We start from the raw sequence: 20,938 nt of genomic DNA, 5'->3' as shown, positions 1-20,938 counted from the left end.
TTCTCCTTCCATACCAACACAAAATGGAATGTATTGACATCAGGTAAATTCTCTCCCAACCATAGAATCCCAGTGCTGCACCAAAACTCTTGGCTTCTACTTTACTTTCATGCTTGATTGTATGGAGCCAGCCTACCCACAAGGGGAGATGGAGGCAGAGATGAAAGCAGCAGCAGTAGTAATAAGAGAGATAGCTCATGACTCCCCAATACATTTTAGTAGAGCTGACATAAGCAACAGCCACACAGAGCAGCTGTTGCCAGAGGAGACCATGAGTTGGACCTAGTTTGTGACCACAGATCTAAATCAGAACTGTCCCAGGAATTAATTCTTGAATTTCTATCCAGACAGACTACAGTATTGAGAGTTTTCCTCAGCCATAGTTTAGAGAATACCTAAACCAAGCTATCCCCTGTGAAGCTTTAATTAAAAAATAAAGACATCTGCAATGCTTGGGCCACACTGGCTACATGTTTGCGCAGAAGTCCTCTTAGGTGTCACCAATAAAAGAGATGGTGACAAGCAAAAAAAACCCAGTGTGTGTGTATTATTTTATTTTTTAAATAGACAAAAGCATGCTGAGTAACCTGGCAGGTGCAGCAATGTGAAGAAGCAGATTCCCCCACCTAAGCAATCAAAATGCTGGCAACCTTTCTCTCATACAAGAGTAACTGGTCTGCTTAGGAGCCACTATCAAAAGCATCAACAGTTGCCACGGGTGGAAGTAGAACTCTTGAGTATGTTTCCAGCCTGGAAATGTATTACCTGTTAATGCACATCAAGTAAAATCCAAACAACCCTCTTGACATTACTGGAATCATCTCCTTTTCTTTTGTCACAGACAAGCAAGATTAAGACCCACTTATGTCATACTGCAGGGCCTCCAGCTCAACAGACGTGTGCATGTCATGACCCATGCACCTTCCACAGCTACCCCAAAGTAAGGTTTTGATGAAATTGAGGTGGCACAAAGAACATCTGCAGAAGCAAGTTCTTTCCCTAAAGCCCTCTGAGAGACAATCCCCCACTGATGTGTGTGGCTTGGTGATGGAGGTCTTCAAACAGTGAAGGAGAATTCAGTCGCATGTATCTGGCCTCAATAACTGCAAAAAGAAGGTGCACGGGACATGACATGCACACACTGTAGAACTGAAATTTCAGCTTTGAAGCAGCTAGCAAGATCCTAGTTGAAAATGTAATTACTCACATTAGAGCACGGACACACCAAGATCAAGAGAATACAAGAAGTTGAAGTGAGGAACTATACTATGAAAGTTTCACTTCACTAGACAGCTGAGAAGTGAAACAGCACGACGAGTTCTTCCTCTCACATGCACACACACTGTGTGCGAAAAGCAGGCAGGGCATACTAACTTCAGTGACAGTGAGGGCAAAACAACTCATCTGGTACAGTGGTAACATCAATGAGGGTTATCCCATTGAAGAGGAATGCATAATATGACAAAGTTTAACATACTGATTGACCTTTGTTGCTAAGGATATTCAAGTTTCACAAAAAGAGTCTGTTTTTTCTTATCACTTTCTGACTATCAAAACCAGTCATGCAACAAAGCACATCATCTGTAAAAACATAAAGGTAGTGCAGAACTGTCCTAAGCTCCAAACGGGGCCCAAGGAAAGAGGAGATATCTGGCTTTTGAACAGCACTAAACCACTGAATTTGCAAATCATCTCACTTGTCCAATCTGAAGACTGTCCTGCCTTTTTCCGATTAGCTGCTTCTTCCTTTATTTTCACCATTAGCAACTTTCTCATATAGAAAAACATGACATAAGCAGCCATTGAGTACATCTTTCACAGTACTCAAACAAATCCAACATACATAAAAATGGCATGCCAAATGGATTTTATCCAGCGTAAAAGCAATGTAAGGCTTTATATACTATCAGATTCTGTGCTGCTTACAGGCTACAGACTTGTACCTATCAAGGAAAAACAAAGAAGTGTTATTTATTATTGTGCAACCCCAATCATCTGCTGGTGTAATCCCACTTTAATCAACAGAGCTAAGTGAGCACGAAAACAAGAGTAATGCAGGCATGCATCAGACCCCATGTGTTTAAAGATCACCCTCCTCATACTCCATGACAGCTAAATGCAAAATTCCTGTTGCATATGAAAGGGGTTTCCTCTGGAAACAGAGGCTCTTTAGTCTTACATATTTGCTTGACCACTTTCTGCTGTACTTGAATTCATCTTTCACCCATTTATACTTACGACACTTCTTGTGTATATCATTACCATCTTCCAGGTAGGAAACTGCAACAAGAGCAAGGCTGCTTATCTACCTCAGTCATACTGAAATCATTGGGAATTTGTACGGGTTTACAGAGATTTGGACACTTGAATGACTTCATTCAAATTACACAAGACAAGAATGTGGGTCTCCCAATTCCTGTGTGTGGCTCTAGCCCCAGAAGCAACCATCTTTACTTACGGCTTAGAGCAACTTGGTGGACTTAGTAGTGTTGGGTTAATGATCAGACTCTACGATCTTAAGGGTCTTTTCCAACCTAAATGATTCCATGAACTTGTAGCATAGCAGATGATGACATATCAAGCAACAAGAATGAGAACTCCACCAGCAAAGTTTCTGGAAATACCAATTCAAATCACAAAAGGTTTTGCAGAGCATCAGCCCTCTGCAGTATTTACACAACAGCTACCTTCTCTTCCTGCAGACGAGCATGACTGATGCATTAGTGTTTGATGGTATGGAGTAAGACAGGTGATGTATGAAAGATGCCTGGAGGCGGAAGCAGTGTTCTTTTCAACACCATTTGCTCAGAAATCAGAAATCTACAGGAATCAGACAATGATTTGTAATTCATATAGCTTATATTCATGTCAAGAACATAACACAACCATGACTGACAACTCTTCTGTTAAAGGATAAGCAACAGCAAGTAAATACACTGTCAGTTGGTCTTCTGCTGTTCCCATGATGTTATTACTCAACCAATATTAAATGAATTTTCCTGTCATTCACCTATTATTTGAGCTATATTTACCACAGAAGTCTACAAAACCGAAACCCTTATAGTTACTACTCACATTCTTTACAAGAAAGATAGCAAGTCCTCTCTCTTTTTGTGCTTAAAATGTCTAATAGACATTTCAATCACCTTATACGTCCATGTAATTGAAAAATCAGGTAAATACAGTAGAAGTAACAGAAAAATGCCACACTAGCATGCTTTTTTTTTTTTTGCTTTGCTTATTGTACAGAATCCCTGCTGAACAGAAGGTCATAGAAGTGGCTGCGAAAACATTCTAATCACAGCTATATGTAAAATATCCTTTCATATCACTGCCAATGTATGTTGGTGAAAGATTATACACCATTCTGCAAATTAAAGTTATGTCTATACATTATATTCCTCTGTTAACAGTCCTAGAACCCCAGACTTTCTGTTAACAGTCCTAGAACCCCAGACTTTCTGTTAACAGTCCTAGAACCCCAGACTTTCTGTTAACAGTCCTAGAACCCCAGACTTTCTGTTAACAGTCCTAGAACCCCAGACTTTCTGTTAACAGTCCTAGAACCCCAGACTTTCTGTTAACAGTCCTAGAACCCCAGACTTTCTGTTAACAGTCCTAGAACCCCAGACTTTCTGTTAACAGTCCTAGAACCCCAGACTTTGGAAAAGATGGTAATTTCGAGGACTCTGGTCCTGCACAGCGCTTTGACCCATGCTGATTTAGTGGGACTACCGATAAACAGGTAAGTTTTGCTGGACCGAGCAAGAGTAGTTCTACAATTTCTGTAATGGATCAACAGTCCAGAAATGAAATCTAGTGAGTGCCTTCATACTACTTTGCCTTGTTGCACTTCTCTTAGTAATTTAATACCTGTGTTAACAGTATTTCTAACAATAACACTTCGAATGACTATTTTATGCCCACTTATCCCAGGGATAAAAGGGTTCAAGGCAAGGAAGAAAAATCGCATCTCAATTATATGCCTTTCACAGCTAATGACATGCAAATTAATTAGCTTTGAACATTTACTGTAGCAGGCACATAAGTTCCTAAACTGATAGCTGAAATACAGTAGTAATAAAAGCTCCTAATTCCACCAGTCTTGAAGAATAACAGGTTGAAAAACTAGATTCCCCACTATCACAAAACAAGACAGACACCCTATTTCTCATAGACTCATTTTTAAGAAAGTTCCAATGATGAGATCTGGCTGAGAAGCAGCAAAATGCAAACCAAGATCCTAATAATTCTTTCAATCAGTCTGAGTAATACAGTTTTTCCTCTTTTTCAGGCTTTACACAGTGCTGCTGGAGTCTTCCCTAAACAAGCTTTTGGCTAACGGAACCTTAAGCACAGATGGGTCTCTGACCTTATTTAGCAGGGATTCTCCTGAAGGCATTGCTGTCTGTTTTTATAACATTTGATACAAATGGTTCAGTGACTTGGCCAGGGCACGTAACCCACTTTTTTTAATGCTTAGTTTATTAGCAAAGATCATGTTTATTAACTACAAATCAATTTTACTTAACATTGAACTCCCTACCACTAATTATGTCTTAAGTAGCAAATAACTGTGAATAATAAAAAATAATCAGTTACCGATTTCCTCTCTTGTTTCAGCTCCTGCACATAGCGTGTTAACTCTCCAGTGATAAGAGAGGTCATGTTCTCTGAAATGACCTCATGCTGTCCAGCATAGTCATTCATTTCATTTAGAGTTGCTAGGAAGGCTCTAGTTGATGTGTACCTGCAGAGGACAAAAACGCATTTTGCTTTTAGTCCCTTTCTTTTCAGAAAGACACACTGCAAAAGGGAGGTTGTATACTTCTTAAGCATTTCGTATTGCTACATGAGACTGAATATGGATTAGCACAGATTCACTTGAAGGAATTTCTCAAAAGGAAGCCTATTCCACACGCTTGACAGTTGTCTGATAAATTTGTCTCAATTTAGACAGTTTGACATTGGCTCTTAAAATAATCACAGTTTTAGAGTGCCAGGGTTTTTTTTATCAGCACAGCTCTGGAACTTTGCTATTCTAATCTCTATTCACCAAAACATTTCTGGTTATGGTCTTTTAAGTCATACAATTCAGTGCACAGAGTCATCAGTATACTCTACCTGGCAAAATCTTGTCTAAGCAACCAAATTTTTTGATAGCATAGTGCAGAAAAGAAAACTTTTCATACATTAAGTTTGATTTAAACCAGCTACTATAAAGTTTTCAAAGAGGTAGTGAGTTTACTAACCAAGTGTTCACTGTCAACCCATATGTTTAGCACCTTCCATGGCAAAGATTATTTTTCACATAAAATAATCTCCTATACAACAACCCTTGCATTATTAAAAGGAAGAAAAAACATCTGTGCACGCAATTTTAAACCAGCAGATTATGTTACTAGCCTGTTCAGCACAGCCAGCTGTGGTATCGAAATGCAGCTCTGTTGGTGCTGTGCTGCTCAGCTGGAAAACAGCAGCTTTGAAGCACTGCACTTGTACACACTAGAAGAACTATTAATATTAAATGGCAGCAGTCTGCACTGACAACATCACCTAAAGGTGAAAAAGCAAAGCAAAGGGGGAGAGATTTAGAGGAAAGAGGTGAATGGTACATTACAAGTAAGAATGAAAAAGGCATCAGAGAAAAAACAGAAAAAAACACACTAAAAAGAGACTAAAAATAATAGTCCAGTACAAGCAGCCACATTCACAGTCAAGCTGTGGTGCCTTGAGACAAATCCCAGCTACAGAAGACAGGGGATCAAAGCCACAGAACTACAGGCTGACAATAAGCTTGAGAATAGATCATTTTTAGACAGGCTGTCTCACAGCAGCATCCAAGGCACCTAAAGGTCACACATCTACAAACAATGTCTAGGGATTTGTCATGAGGAAGCTATACTGAGGTGAACACTATATTTAAAAGGGCAAAGGATACACGGGAACTTCTGTGCCACATCAACGTGAATCATTCAACTCCAACATCCTTTTCTAGCAATAAAATATGTATCAAAAAACACTGTAGTACTCATTTCTTGTGTAGCTACCCAAAGGCAGATTTATTCCTAATCCTGGGTACAGACTAAAACAGCTGATGTGCCTGTAACGTAAGCATCCTTGTGTAAATATCAGTATCTCAGAAAACAATGGCATAAATGATTCCCAAACAACTTCACTGAAAATAAATAAAAAAGAAAAGGCTGTTATCTCTGTTAATACAAGCCACTACAGTAGCTGTATACAACAGCTTGAAGGTCTGACCGAAAAAATCTAAATTAATATAATCATACATTTGGACCAATATCTAAACTCATTTGCAATGTTTCAAATTTCAAGGTCAAGGATTTGAATCTGCTGCTGGGCTCTACAGAGGCAGGGCAATTTCCTGGAATACAAGGCTGCAGGGTCAGACTCTGCGATGGCTTTGTTCAAAGCTGATGCATTGCAAAACACCGACACTAAGAAACTCCAAAGTTAGGGTGCTCTAAGGAAAAACATTCTTGCTCTGACTTATAGCCTGTCTGTTGTAAAGCTCCTCCTCCAAGAAGTTCTCTTTAAGGAACATCTTTAACCTCATCAAGGACAGGAATGTTCTTAATGACACATGGTCCATCATCACCTGTATCCATGTCCACAGCATCACCCAGGAAGAAGCTGTGCTTTGATGCTGCAGTCATTATCTACGAGCAACACATTAGTCCCCTGCCACCAGGGAGATACAGTCTGAACATGTGAATCAACAGCAGGCAGCTGAGGCCACACAACACCCTTCAACAGCAACAACTTGTACCTCAATCCATCCCAGGATACTGGGAGTACAAACTCCATTCTTCACCTTACTCTTCAAGAAGAGCTGGTTTCTCTGTGGTGTTATAACATTATCCTTTTAGTAAGTTACTAATCTGTGCTGTCAGTCCATGTGAGTAATTTAATACTTAGACAGACTGCTTAAATTTCATGCCAAAATTAACAACTGTTTCTGTTCCTGCTAAAAGCTGTTAAGAGTTTGGTCATTCACTTCAAAGAGACAGGATCATACATACAGTCTGGACTTTCATGTACCATAAAAACTTTAAAAACCCAAAACAAAACCCTCCAAATCAGGTCATAACATATCAAGGGAACCGAGTAGTTACAGACCAAATCCAAACTTTGAAAATCCACTCCTTAGCATCTACTATGTAAGCCTGTTTCTACATCTATGATTTCTGTACTGTAAAATCTTTGGTTTACAAACCAAATTGTAGTTGGTAAGCCAAACTTTTTTCCTTCCTCAGTCAATGCATGCTCACCCAGGAGTGGATCATGAACATACCTGTATTCTTCCTCCTCTTTGGAGTTCTTTTTCGGTTGGTATTTCTTTGAAAGGTTCCTAAAATAAAAAAAATATATATGTCTGATTAAATTTTAATCTTCCTTTAAGTTAATTGGATAATTTTTGCATGCACACACATTCTGTGGGGCTTCTTTTTATTTACAGTGATCAGACACCTTTTTAGAAGTATGGTTGGAATTAGGCTTTCATTGTGTTGTACTAGCACTCAACAAATGCGCCGTACAGTGCTTCAGTCTCTTTAACTGCAATAAAGTAGCAGATTCTGAACCCAAGAAGTTCCTAAGTTAAGGTCAAGTCAATACACCCAAGTTCTTGTTCTCCTTTGCCCGATGTAAAAGAGAGACCCTTATACAGTAAAAACACTGGGCCTTAGATACAGACAGGCTTTACAAACTCCAGCCAGCAGAAGGTGCTACTCCATATTCAAAGGTCAGCTAGCCCTTTAATATTCGATTTGCTGCAGCGACACTCATGGCCAGGCAGATTTGCCTGCCTTTAGCAGGCTGCTTCCAAGGAAAGAAAAGTCTTCATAAAGCTGTGGGAAGCTGCACTGCGATGACAAAAGGGGAATCATTTTATGATTATCATCTGACACTGGGAGAAACGTGAAATTTTATTAGCCCAATTAGCACAGATGATTGCATCTCTCATTACTCCACATCCAACTAATGATTCCATTTTAAAACATTGATAGTCTTCAAGTGATCAGATCTTGAATATGAAATCTGAACTGTTTGGGCATTTGACAGTTATTATAGAGCTTTCATTGTTTTGAAAGCATTGACTGCAAGCCCCTAGCCAGCAGCAAACCAGGGGTTTGATGAATGCAGGCTGTCCACCTGAGACTCAACACACCTTGCGGATACTTAGAAGTTCAGCACTACAATGCACATTGCACTGTACATAATACACCACCATGCATCCCTCAAACAATGCAAATCAGAGAGCCGACAAATCTTACTTAGCAATTTTAAGACCTTTTCAGTGCTGCAGTACTGGAATTTCCTCTATTTTAAACTCAACCATATTACTATAGGCTTTCTGACCAGCCTCTGTTATCCTACTGAGAAATGGAAGCTATTTGTTTTAGCTCTACGAGGTTGTTTCAGTGATTAAAAATAACATACAAGTGGTATTGATGGAATCACTGTCCAAAGGACTACCAAGTTTCACTGACCTATCTGTGCCAAACTCTTTGGAGACCTCTTAGAACGCATCCAGTCAAAAAGAAACTGCTTTTTCAGAAGTGTAACCCACCCCCTGCTGCATGCTGGGTTTACTGCTCACTGGGAGATAGCAGGGCCTCTTGACTCACATTTGTTATTCCTTCTGTTCTCCTTAAGGAATTAAGGAGCATCTGCCCAAACAGAGTAGTAGCCAGAAACCTTGCAGATTTGCACAGACAAACATGTGTTTCTCAAAATGTAAATATCTCTACTGGAAGGGATTCAAATGAGCATCTCCTTGCCAGTCTCAGCCTTCTCTGAAAAGAGCATGCTCTGAAACAATGAACTTCTCTCTACTTTCGCATTCAGCAGTTTCAACCAAAGAATACCAGCATGAGAAGAATTCTGCAAACTGTTCCGCATGATTACAGAAAGTCTTAGAGCACTCTTCATATGCCATAGGAATGCCTCCTCCACACACCTGCTTAAAGAGGAAAGGAAAAACTACAAGAAAACATACACAAAAGACTGCACTAAAAGGGCATTTTCACACACACTGAAAACACAAATCTCCTTGCACTGTCAAGCTGCCCAGTTAATTTGGACATACACAGCTGTCTTCTCGTGAATCTTTGAAGCTGTAGAAATGCTAAGAAGCTGGGGCCAAAAAAAACCTGACAGCATGCTTTCACAGAAAAAGTATTCTGAAAGCACGTAACAAGAATTAGCATCTGGGCTAAACACTGTATTATTGTATATGAACTTTATAAAACACATAAAATATAGTGTCTATATATTTGAGCTCATAAGATTCCCCCCCCCCCTTTAAAAAAAAAAAAAAACAAACCAAAAACACCACCAACAAAACAAAAAACCAGAAACATATGTAGGGTTTTACCGAGGACACAAACGAAAAAACCAGAAGTGATACAGTATTGCTGAAGTTCAGCATTGCAATCATGCAGTGCCATGACCAGAACACCAGCACTTCCCAGGTTCAATCTCACAAAGCAATGACACTTCCAGAGCTGACAGTGATTAAAGAGGAGCTAACACAGAAGAGCAAACACTAGCAGTAAAACAGCAGTTCCAGGAAGATGCTGTGCTAGCCTGCATACCTCCCTCCAATTCAAGTTTCTCTTTGCCTTTCACTCTGCATAATTTTTTCTGCCCTTTCAGCTTGTTTCTCTGCTCCCTTATTTTCACTTCTTTGACATCTTGCTCTTTCACATTTATCATCCATTAGAGGTTGGTCTTCCTCAAGACTATCTACTCATCACCATATTAGGCAAGACTTTTGACACACTTCGTGATTCTCAGTGTGTGCGCTTTAAGTAGAGTCTAGGGAAGGAGGACAACAAAACACTTCAGCATTCAGAGCATGTCAACATACAATGGAAGTTCAAAACAAACATGGTAACCAGTGAACACTCTTAGCATAGTTTCTGCATCCCTTCCTTCCCAGCCTAGTTCAATGACTCAACAATTATAATGTAAACCAGTCATGTAAAATCTGAACTGGACTCTCAAACCAGGACTGATTATAAAGGGTACAAGCAGGACTAACAGTGCAGGCACAACGTGTATGGTGTGGCACACTGTGGAGTTTCTTCCACTGGTATAAACAGGTAAATTTGATGCATCCTGCAAGTATGTAGATTAGCTTAAGACTTTTAAACCAAAATATTACAGAGATATCTGTAGAATTATAAAGAGGAAGGAAAGAAATGTTTCTAAATAGAAGCCAATTAAACTTCAACAGATGACCAGGCTGAGATGCAGATAGAGAGGAAGAACAGCTAGCTAGGGAGCCCAGAGACCAAGCAGAGAATGTGTTTCACAAAAAGTAAAATTCATTAGCTTTACTTACACTATAAGTAAAACTTGAGTTAAATCCACAGGAGTATTTTGTGTTAACTTGTTCCTTTTTAATAGTAAGTCTGCATGTTATGATACGCAACGATATTGTACAGCCCTTTTACACCAAATGGATGTGATAAAAGAGGTATGCACCAGGCTTGAGGAGACTTACTAAAAGCAGATGCACGATTTATTGTCTGGTTTTGATTTGTGGGTTGTGTGGTTCTTTTTGGTTTTTTTAATGTCCAACACTGTTTCATCTCAATATTTGACAAGTCTACATTTTTGTTTTTTTCTTTTATACCTCTAACTTCTTAAAAGACCCCACACAGCACTGCATAAATTGACCAAGTTTGTTTTGGAAGCCTAGGACAGAATAAGAAATAAAATCTAGGAGTTCAGAGTTTCTAGATAGTCACAAGTAAAACTACGTCCCACTTTCCTTCAACACTTTGTATGTGTGTTTATTTTCATAATTATGCTCTTCATATCTGAAAAGAAATTCAGCGAGTCTAGTGTGCTAATCTTCGTAAGATCAGCCTGCTCACACCTGCTGGGTTTTCCCAGTCCAGTCATACCCTCTTTTTCCCCCATCTCATTTTGCCTCTCTAATACAATCTTTTCTCATCTTCATAGGATGTGAGCAATTTGTTACTGCACAAGTCATTTTCCATTTCCTGCTTCTCTGTATCAGAAACCTTGGGGAATTCTTGTGGCATTCCCCTGAGAAAGCACATAACCATGAAGACAAGGGTTTTATCAACTACCAGCTCCTTGTAAATGACAGGTCATTGTGCATTGCAAATCCATTCTAACACAAGCATCAGAAATTCTAGGTGATTTTTTTTTTTAAATAGACATTGTGCTTTAGCTATATACAGATCAACTAGAACCTCAGATCTCAATCTCTATAAATACTGAGAAGACGGAAAGAGTTCCAATATGTACTATTGTAATGCATACAAAAAAAAGTGTGTATTTATTGGAAGGATTAGGAAGGATTACTCCTGCACTCCCCTCCCCAGTTAGCTCCACCACCTCCCATTTATCACTCTGGACCCCCAATAGTGGCTGCCAACAATACTGTACCACAACCTGTCTCAGCAGCAGCAGGACTGCCTGCATGTTGTATTCCCTTCTATCCGGTTCACCTCATTTTTTTCCACCCTAGTGGGAAAGCAGGGTAAGTGCTACTCATTGTGGGAGGGTTCTTAGTACCCCTCCGCCATTGGCATTGGATCTGGTCTAAGGGAGTAAGTTTTCTGGGTCTGGTTCACATACACTTGGTCTCCAACTACAATCTGATGGTCAAACCAGACATGCAGAAAGTACCTAGCAGGAATTTCCAGTAATTTAGCTACTTTAGATAAATGCACTGGATCTCTGCTCTCTGTTCAGAAGACAGATTGCAAGAACAGTGGCAACAGTATAAAACTGTCAAAATTCAAATCTCAGGCTGCAACCTGGCTAACTACACAGGTGAATTTTCCTAGGCCTGAGACTGACTTTCTGACCTGCAGTTGTTACAACACATATTCAAAAAGAGCCTGTCTTATGAACAGAAACCCTAAACTTTGCCTTACAACTAATGATTGTTATTCTGCCTAATTCTTAAAACCCTGAAGAATTTTAAGCACAGCAGTCCTAATTTCATGGAAAACATTGCAATGCTATCCTCAAAGCCTGAGCCATTAATCATGAGTAAGGCCTAGTATGCTATTCAGTACTTAACCTTTCTTTTTGCAAAGCATATGTTTTTTAGCAGAGATAATAAAACTGTATCTTAAATGAACTTCAGCTTTCCATTCTCTAAATTAAAGCTATTCTCTAAAAGCCATTATTATAAGCCAAACAAATTACCACCACTGAAACAGTAAACTTTCAGATTATTACAGGCTCTGAACAGATGCAACTCAAAGTCCAGAACTTTACGTATCAACTTACCTAAGCTGCTTTGCATAGCTGAGTTCAATCTCAGTTCTTTCTTTTACAAACTTGATGAATTTTTCCAGAACATCAATACCCCATTGCGTATGTTTTTCTAAGTTGTCAAACTGGTCCTGCAATGAATCAAAAGAATAGTTTAGTCTCATTGAACATAGAGATAACTAAAAATACTTTACAAAGTGCATATACCATAAAGAGTTATTAATATTTTCCATAACCACAGTTAGTCATTTTTGTAGCAATACAGGTTTTTCATGGGCAGAAATTTGTCTTTTAGCATGAGACCAATTCAGTAACATTCTTCATTCCTCATTTCTGAATCAGTTCATTTCAGAAATCCTGGCAATTCTTCTGAATATAATCTAATGTAAGACATACTTTGACAATGGGTAAGGAACAGGTACACTAGCCAGTATTTTATCTTACTCTGAAGAATTAACACAGGTTCCATTAATTTGGGGTCTACTCCTAATTAATAATTCTGATTTTAGTCTGAAACATATTGATTTAGACTCCAGCTTTGTCAGTGTTATGAACTTAAAATATCATTTAGAACAGCTAACAACTTTTCTACAGAATTTACCTCCCCTATAAGCCTGTTTTGCTCTGAATCAGAAGACATGCTAACAAATGATGCCAAAAAAAAAAAAAAATCACATCAGCTATGTTTACAGTAAGTTTTCTTGTCTACCTCCATTTATATATAGACGCTACTTTGTTCTTCAAACATTGTTGCCCTCAAAAACAGTCACACATGTTTTCAATAAAATCTTTTTCAGTCAAGAACATTCCACAAGTCAGTATGGGCTTTGCAAATGCCAAAAGAAATTAAGCAACTCTAAATCCAAATCAATTATCCAAGCCAGCTTATTACTATCTGCAGATTTAACCTAAAATTACCTTATCTTTTAAATTTTTATTATTTCAACACCACTCAAATTCCATAATTGTCCATTCCACACAGCCTTTCAGAAGTTAATGTTTCTACAAGACTCAAAAAATATTTTTTAAATTGTTACTGTAAGTTTTTACTGATACAGCGAATACTTATTCTGACAAAAACAAAGTATAAACATGGTCTTTAGTATCAGCCTCACTTACTCGGTGTCAGGTTCCATTATGGTTTACATGGAAAATAGAAAGTAAGTTTGTACATCTGCAGTACAAAAGTTAGATTTACAACATTTTCAAAAAAAATTGTACACAGCAATAGATTTAGGTCAAATGCTTAGCTGCCACAGTAAAAGCTTCTGACAGAGAAGAGATGCTTCTATCTGCCAAAGATTTGGTCTTGTGACTTTCAGTTTGTAGAGCAATCATCAAATGTTGTCAAAGCAATACAAGCCCACTTCCTTAGCTGCAGAGAGCAGCAGAATAGCAGAAAACTACCACAAAGCCTAGCTTATAAATATGTTGCTTTTAAGCAAATACCACTTTCTGCTTTCTTGTATATCTGGCTCTGACTGGTAAGTTAGATCAATATCAGGAAAGATTCGTTCTGCACTGAACAAAATAGTCATGCACACAGAAGCTGCTTCTTGCTAACAAAACTGCTTTTAACTGTATTTTGAAGGGGAGAAACAGAAACTGTGTTAGAGCAGGAAATCTGCTAAATCCTAGCAAGAAGGCAAGTTAGACCAGCAGGTAACAGGCATGGAATAGGACATGCCGGATTTGTGTAGTTGCTTATTCACTCTGGTTCAGCATACGGTAGTATTTTAAACCAATTCAGCCAAACCAGACTAGGCTTCAATTTAAATTATGTCAGTTTTAGTCAATTAAAGAGGCACTGGAGGCAGAACAGCAAAAGGGCAATAGTATAAAGTTACAAAAATAGTAAAGTTTCAGCCTTTTGCTCCAGAAACTAGGAAGTGGTTAAGGGCAACCAGGGTGGGGGGAAGGGAAGAAAAGAAAAAAAATGTTCAAACTACACAGAGTAAAAGCCTGACTTCTAGCAATATAAACCACCCTTAAACCAACATAACATCATTCACTCAAAGGGATGCATGTATTCTGCAGAAAGGAAAGATATGGACTAAGCCAGTACATATTTGCATATACAGAAATCCTTATTTCAGATAATTTCACAGCTGGGGACAATACAAAGACAACATGAGTAACATCACAGACCTCTCCTTGTCCCAGAGGGCTCTGAGCCGGAAGGAACATAGCGTGCTGTCTGGAGTACGATGCCAGCACAACAAGGCACCTTCTGCTCTGCTTCAAATACACAACCTCTACATCTCTCAGAACATGCTGTTGTCAAGAAAGACAGTAGTGCAAACATGGCCTTTTTAAGGTATATGATAAAGAGGTCTTGTAACTATCCCACATCCTCCTCTTGCAGTATTTACATTTAACATAAACACATGCATATACGAATACCCCACAAGGCAGTCCATTACTCGGAAGTTTACACGTATTCACACACGCTCCCAACTTTGAGAAAGGAAATCTCATGGAGGGAAATCCACTCCCTAATCCCTGTAAGCAAATTAAACCACCTTTATCAGATGTACCATACTAGTAGCAGGAAACTAACAGCATCCTACTGTAACCCCATCAAAAGAGGAAAGGTCATAGTTTCCCATAGAAAAGAACACCTTTCAAGGAGACCCTGCCCTTCAAGATAGTTCAGACTACTGACTGCCCAGAAAGACAGAGCAAGTTCACCCTGGAAAGGGAGTTTCAGCAGTGACTTGTCCAAACCTCTTCCACCACCACCACTAGCATCCTGACAATTCTCAGAGCATCATTTAGATCAGAGTAAAAATGAAAACCTGAAAATGGCTCCAGGCAGCTGCCTCAGTTTGGTCTGTTATCCCATAGATGGATCTGCTGGACTGCGTCAACAGCCTCACTATGTCAAGTCTGTCAAAAGAAAACTCCATGATGTGCAGTGCAAAGGCAAACACACCGCAGCACTGCTGTCAGACCACCTGCATGAAGATGCTAACTTCCTATTTATAACACTAGCAGAGACACTTCTGAACAAAGCTGTAACCAGAAGAACCTCAACCAGATAAACTACAAGCACTGACCGCTGCTTCAAGAAGCAAGGCAAGGTGGAATTTAGCTTTCTGCAGACATTGCTAAAGAGAAGAGTTTCTGTCCTTTTCTGGGTATGGAACAGTTTTGGCCCAAGTGTCATTTCACTAAGCAGCCAACACCCCACAACAGTGTGTTACACTGGGGTCATATATTCCATTATTCATTCTCCTTCTTGTGCTCCTTAAGGACAGAAAAAAAATGAAAAAAGTCAGTAAAATCGGCAACACCATCACTTGCTGAGCATGAGATTCCGAAAGAAAGGCAGTGCACCCAGAGGAACCCAACACAGGCAGTCCTTGTTTCATGGATCTGCTCAGCAAGCTGAAGGTAGGCAAAGGCTGTGTTAAACCTAATGAATCATAGGGATGACAGAGTACATAGAATGCTTTGATCATAAAGCATAACCTTTAACTTATGGAATCCCAAAGTCTGAGGTTACATGCAATCAACACAAAACTAAAACTTCTAAAAAGGAGATTTTTGAGAGTAGCTAACAACAATATAATTGCTTCAAGCAATCAATATTGAAGATATATTTTTAGAAATTTATTTAGTATTTCCAAAGTACATTACAAAAAGGCATTATCACATTAAAAAAACCCTCAACTACTCTGTAGCAAATCTGTTCTAGTTTTAGTACCCTTAACAATGAGATTTTCACTCTTCTCCATAATGGACTGCCCACCACAAAAGAATTCCCAGCAGCAGACTGCTAAAAGAGTTCTTCAGGAGATGCCCAGTAACCATGTTTCATTTCAGTTTCCACTGAACTCCAGAATCATTGCATAGCTTAACAAAAGCTCCTCATACTAATTAACCCCCCCAAAAAAGATCTCATGAAGGGGGCAGCGTCATCAGTAAGTTAGCTAGTACTTTGGCTAACTGAAGCACTTGCAGCACCAGGCATAAGAAGCATCTCAAACACTAAAACTCAATGGGGATTTTAAAACAGAGATCAATAAACATATCCGTGTCCCGCTGAAGCCAGGAAGAAGTTTGTGGCGAGGGAAGCATCTACCTTACAAAAAGAAGCAAGGGTACAGCTTGTGAGGATTTTTGTCTCAGCTCTGAAGGAACTTGTCTCTACAATCAGAACTGGGCTAATGAGAGCAGCACATGATTTCAGCACCAAGTGCATCATCCCAGCCAGTGACAGATACAAGTTCAGCAAGTAAAGTGTGCCACTACAGCTGTACAGATTCCATCATCAGCTGGAATATGGCTAAGGTACCTCCATGAGCTGCTGTTTCAGCTTTCAGTTTCAACATACATGCTCTGCTCATTTTTGCAGCCTCCTCACCTTCCCAGTTCGGGGCAACATTAAAAACCAGTAAATGCCACAAAGCTTTAGCATTCTTCAAGAAAACAAGACAAGAAGCACAATGCAGCGTTCAGTGAGAATGGTCCATCAGACTACAGCAAGGGGGGGGGGGGGGGGGGAGGGGGATAAAAGGTCACTTTGCACCTGTTTTCTCTGAAAAAGAAACACTAAACCATTGTCTAGAAGCATTCACTACTTTCCTCTGGCTCAGAGACTGGTTTACATCTAAGAACACTCACGCAAAATACCACACTGACTATGAGTCATGCGTGTTATCACAGCAGGCACCCACCACAGCCTTCACATCATTGCCTATGTCCTTTGGCCTTCCAACCTGCCAGAACCCATGCCCTCCCATTTTCAAGTCCCTATAATTATTGTGATATCAACAAAAGGACAGACTTTTAATTCACAGTCAAGATGTGCATGTAATTAAACTACTCATACAGCTGTAACTAATTCCTCTTTATCAGATTCCACTGGTTTCCCAAAGACAGCAATATGTGCCAGCACAGATACTTCATGCCTTCCCCAAGTGATCGAAGAGTCTGAATATACAGCTGACCCAACAGAGCCTCTGCTGCAAGCTCCCTGAAACAAACAGCACCTTCCCATTTCTTCAGAGCTTAACAACATTCCTGAGCATGCACACAAAAATGAAAGTTCAAAAGAGGGAAGAACTTTAGTCATTTATTTGAACAGGAATTAGATGCCCGAGTACCCAGAATGCTTTGAAAATTTTGTCCTTAAGGCAAAGTTTGTTTCTAACTTATGTTTCCAGTCATTCTCTCCCAGTATTTTTAACCGCTGCCTAAATAACCTCACATTCATACATTCTTCCTGAAACTCAGCTGCATGCTTCTTACGCTGACAATGCTTAAAATGGAAATAGTGCTGCCTATTTGCTTCTCCTCATTTTAACAGCTACTTTAGCTGTCAAATCCCCTCACTACTTAAATGTTCTCCTGAAGTCACATTCCCCAGCTATGCAAACTATTTTAGGAAGAAGAAAGTTAGCCATGAAAAAAAACCCAACAAACAAAAGAAAGAAAAGCTTACTTCCCCCATTTCTAATCCACTTAGCATGGAGTACAACCAATTATTGAGCAATAAAGTGTTATTCATGGGGTCTTTGAAGATTGGCTCAGTAAAATACTCCTTCCCCTTTCAAGAGTGCTTCCATCTATTGCAAAATAGTGCAATACAAGGCTTATTCAGATGGGACCTTAATTTGCAACCGAGGGGCTTCAGTATTAACATCTACTGAAATAAAGTGGATGTCTGCCTGCAGAGACTGAGACCATAACTCAAGAGAAGCAGGAGGACAACACTCTCAGGTTGCTGTACTACTTGCATCTGGTAACTGCTTTTCACAAACAGAAAGGCTGATAAAGTGGATGGAGTCCAACTCCACCACAGAGCTAGGCCAGAAGCCCTGGGATTTCTATTTGGTTTCAAGTGTGAACAAAACATTAGCTTCTGGGAGACTTTACCAATTAATTCTGCAATTTTAACAATCGTGTCAAACCTGCTCAAATTACACTTAGGTAGCAGCGTTCACTATACCAGTAACCAGGCTGGACTGTCACGCTTTCTGCCATTTTCACAGGTAGTGGTGCAGAAGTGCGGAATTCAGAAGAACGCTAATAAAGACTAGTTGAAAATTCAGAAAAAGCCTTTATAATTATTTACATAACTCTAATCCAGCAATATTATAAAAGACCCATGATTTTTAAATGTTAAGAATATTTGAAGACTTTCTACTGCTTCATTCTCTAGGGAGTTTGATTCTACTTCCTCCCAAAATTATTTGTTTATCCACTGTCCTAAAAACCTCTGGTTCATACCTTCTCCTCCCACATTTGATTTTTTTCCTTTTAAATACTCTCACCCATTCCATAGGCAAAAAGGAACTGAAGTGAAGATCAAGAACACATTATAGTGTTTAAATTCTTTTTTTTTTATTCCACGGTTTAACAACTTCAAATTATAAAAATAATTAACAAGATTATGAGACCTTCATAGGCATGGTTAAGTCCCATATAGCACTATAGTGCTAGCAGAATACAACAGAGTTCAGATCACAGATCCTCAGAGACCTACAACTGAGCAAATGTTAACAGCCTTCAGGCAAATCGATAACGGAAGAAAATGCATAAAGTACAGACTACCACTGCAAAAGCCTTCCAGAAAACAGACGAGCCAAAAATACAAAAGCACTTGAACATCTGTTGACTCAGCCACTGCTGATGAGAGACAACTTCCCACACAAAACTTGTCAGCTGTAGACAACTACGGCCTCAGTTAGTGACAGCTAAACAAACATCCATGCTTAAACACGTGAAGTATCTTAAGTATGAAATGGAGTACAGGACACTAACCTTTTGCTTCATACAGCACAGACAAGGAGGACTACATAGCACCATGGAAGACATACTGATGGGACAGGGAGACTGTCTCTCTTTGGTTCACATTCAAATGATGCTGTGGCTTTACTGGCTGTTTTATGTATCTACCTTGCCATTACCCCTGTATATCGGTTCTCATTAACAAAACTATTTATGATCACATGTATTTTTCCTACCCATCTCCTATTCATCCGCATGCTTATTTTATCCTTTAAGTATTAAATAAATTGTTCCTGATCTTATAACTTAAACAGGCATATTTCCACTAGAGCTGCATAATAAATACCCCAGAAAAAGATCCATCTTACTTTCCCACCTCCAATTTCCTTTCATCTCCATCCTTTAAACTCATCTTTCCATAAAGCCCAAAAAGTTTTTAACTATACTTTTCTCTCTTCTGATTCACCTCAGAACTTGGTCTAGTTAGGAGAAAAATACGAGAGAGAAAAAAAAAAAGATTCTTTGCTGCATCATTAAGCAACTGAATCATTTCCAACTTGGGGGGTAGGGAAATCCCAGAAATCAAGACTGGAAACAGCCTACGTGTTATGTTGAAATATCTTTTATGTTGCTAGATAAACTCACCTCTAATTGTCCTACTTGCAACAATAAACTTTATGAACTAAGCAGTTTCTGATCTACATTTTAGCCTCTAAAGGCTTACTCTCATTAGCATTTTGCTGAAGCTGTAAAGCAATATAAGTTTTAATATTTATGCCAATTTTAATATGGATTTAAAATAACACTGCCCCAGCATAATAGCAAGGCCCTTCACACAGCAAAGGGTAGCAACAGGGAGTAACCCTCTTAATTGCTCCAGAGACCAACCACACTCATCCCCACCCAGAAAGCCACCTTCCACAAATTCAGAAGTGACCCCTCCTGCTAATTAAGCAGAAGTGCTGTCTCACAGGTAGGTTTCAGCCATATTCTAACCCTACCTCGATGGAAACCTGACTGAAGTCAAACAAGCAGTTCTGAAAAAAGCCACCTGAGCATGCGGTGCTGAGGCCAGCACACGGAGAGCAAAATAAGTCTTAAAGCCACGGTGAGGCAAGGCCAGTCCTGAAGTACAACCAGATTGTCAGGATTTATGGGGAACAAATCAAATTGCAACATCTAACAAAAAGACCCACCTAAAGTAAAGCTACATAGGTATGTCCCCCACTAATGAAAGTGCCAGGCTTGTCATCATACTAGTGTAGCTTATGACCTCATTGTAGAGAAGATTGTGTGCAACACCAGACTCCAAAACACAGCAGTAGGTTACAGAGAGAATGACAAGGAACAGCAGTGCAAAGCCAGCTAGCAATCTCTGAAAGCAGGAAAGGGAGGGACAGCAATGCCCTCCACAGCAGCACACAGCATCGGATCGACAAGACACTTCCGCCTGCTGGACAGGTCACCAGGAGCACAGCCCGAGTGCTCGAGTTGGTGACTCACTTTAACACCTATTATGAAGTCTTGCAAAACCTGACACATGGTTTACAGAAGGATGCTTCCCTGGGAGCACTGCCAGTGTCATCAACTGTCAAGATACATACATACCCACACACCCCTAGTTCTCTCTGCTGACAGTTTAAACCATGAACTGAAACTACTCCTTCCTGCAGCGCCTGAGTCACTGCTACCACCCAGCCACGGACACAGGAATGGTGGAGCTCCAGGAGGAGCAGGTGCTCCAGGGGCTGTTCTTACCACTACAGCAAACAGCCTTCCTCACTAGAGCCCAAACCATCCACCTGTGCCGTCCTGGTGTCAAATGAAGCCTTCTCCTCCCCCTTAGCCTGTTGTATCCTACAAAGGATGTGGTAAAGCAGAACTTGTGGCCCCTCTATAGCAACAG

At 39.7% G+C, this 20,938-nt stretch overlaps 1 protein-coding gene across 14 annotated transcripts in view; it reads right to left on the bottom strand.

The window, feature by feature from the left end:
* Positions 1-20,938, bottom strand: part of FNBP1 (formin binding protein 1) — a 110,767-nt gene that overhangs the window by 61,342 nt on the left and 28,487 nt on the right. For 12 of the 14 annotated variants that reach the window (XM_055796671.1, XM_055796677.1, XM_055796683.1 and 9 more), the window contains exons 1-4: positions 15,093-15,218; positions 12,310-12,425; positions 7,319-7,375; positions 4,603-4,750 (exon numbers count right to left, since the gene is read on the bottom strand). In XM_055796671.1, the coding sequence (XP_055652646.1) occupies positions 4,603-4,750; positions 7,319-7,375; positions 12,310-12,425; positions 15,093-15,203 (432 nt within the window). In that variant the 5' untranslated portion in view covers positions 15,204-15,218. Of the gene's footprint in view, positions 1-4,602; positions 4,751-7,318; positions 7,376-12,309; positions 12,426-15,092; positions 15,219-20,938 lie in introns of those variants that run through there. The other 2 variants (XM_055796740.1, XM_027781807.2) reach the window with 1 other exon arrangement.

Source organism: Falco peregrinus, chromosome 1 (genome assembly GCF_023634155.1).
Source record: "Falco peregrinus isolate bFalPer1 chromosome 1, bFalPer1.pri, whole genome shotgun sequence".
In the NCBI taxonomy this organism is placed as follows: domain Eukaryota; kingdom Metazoa; phylum Chordata; class Aves; order Falconiformes; family Falconidae; genus Falco; species Falco peregrinus.
This window is presented reverse-complemented; position numbering and strand designations above follow the sequence as displayed.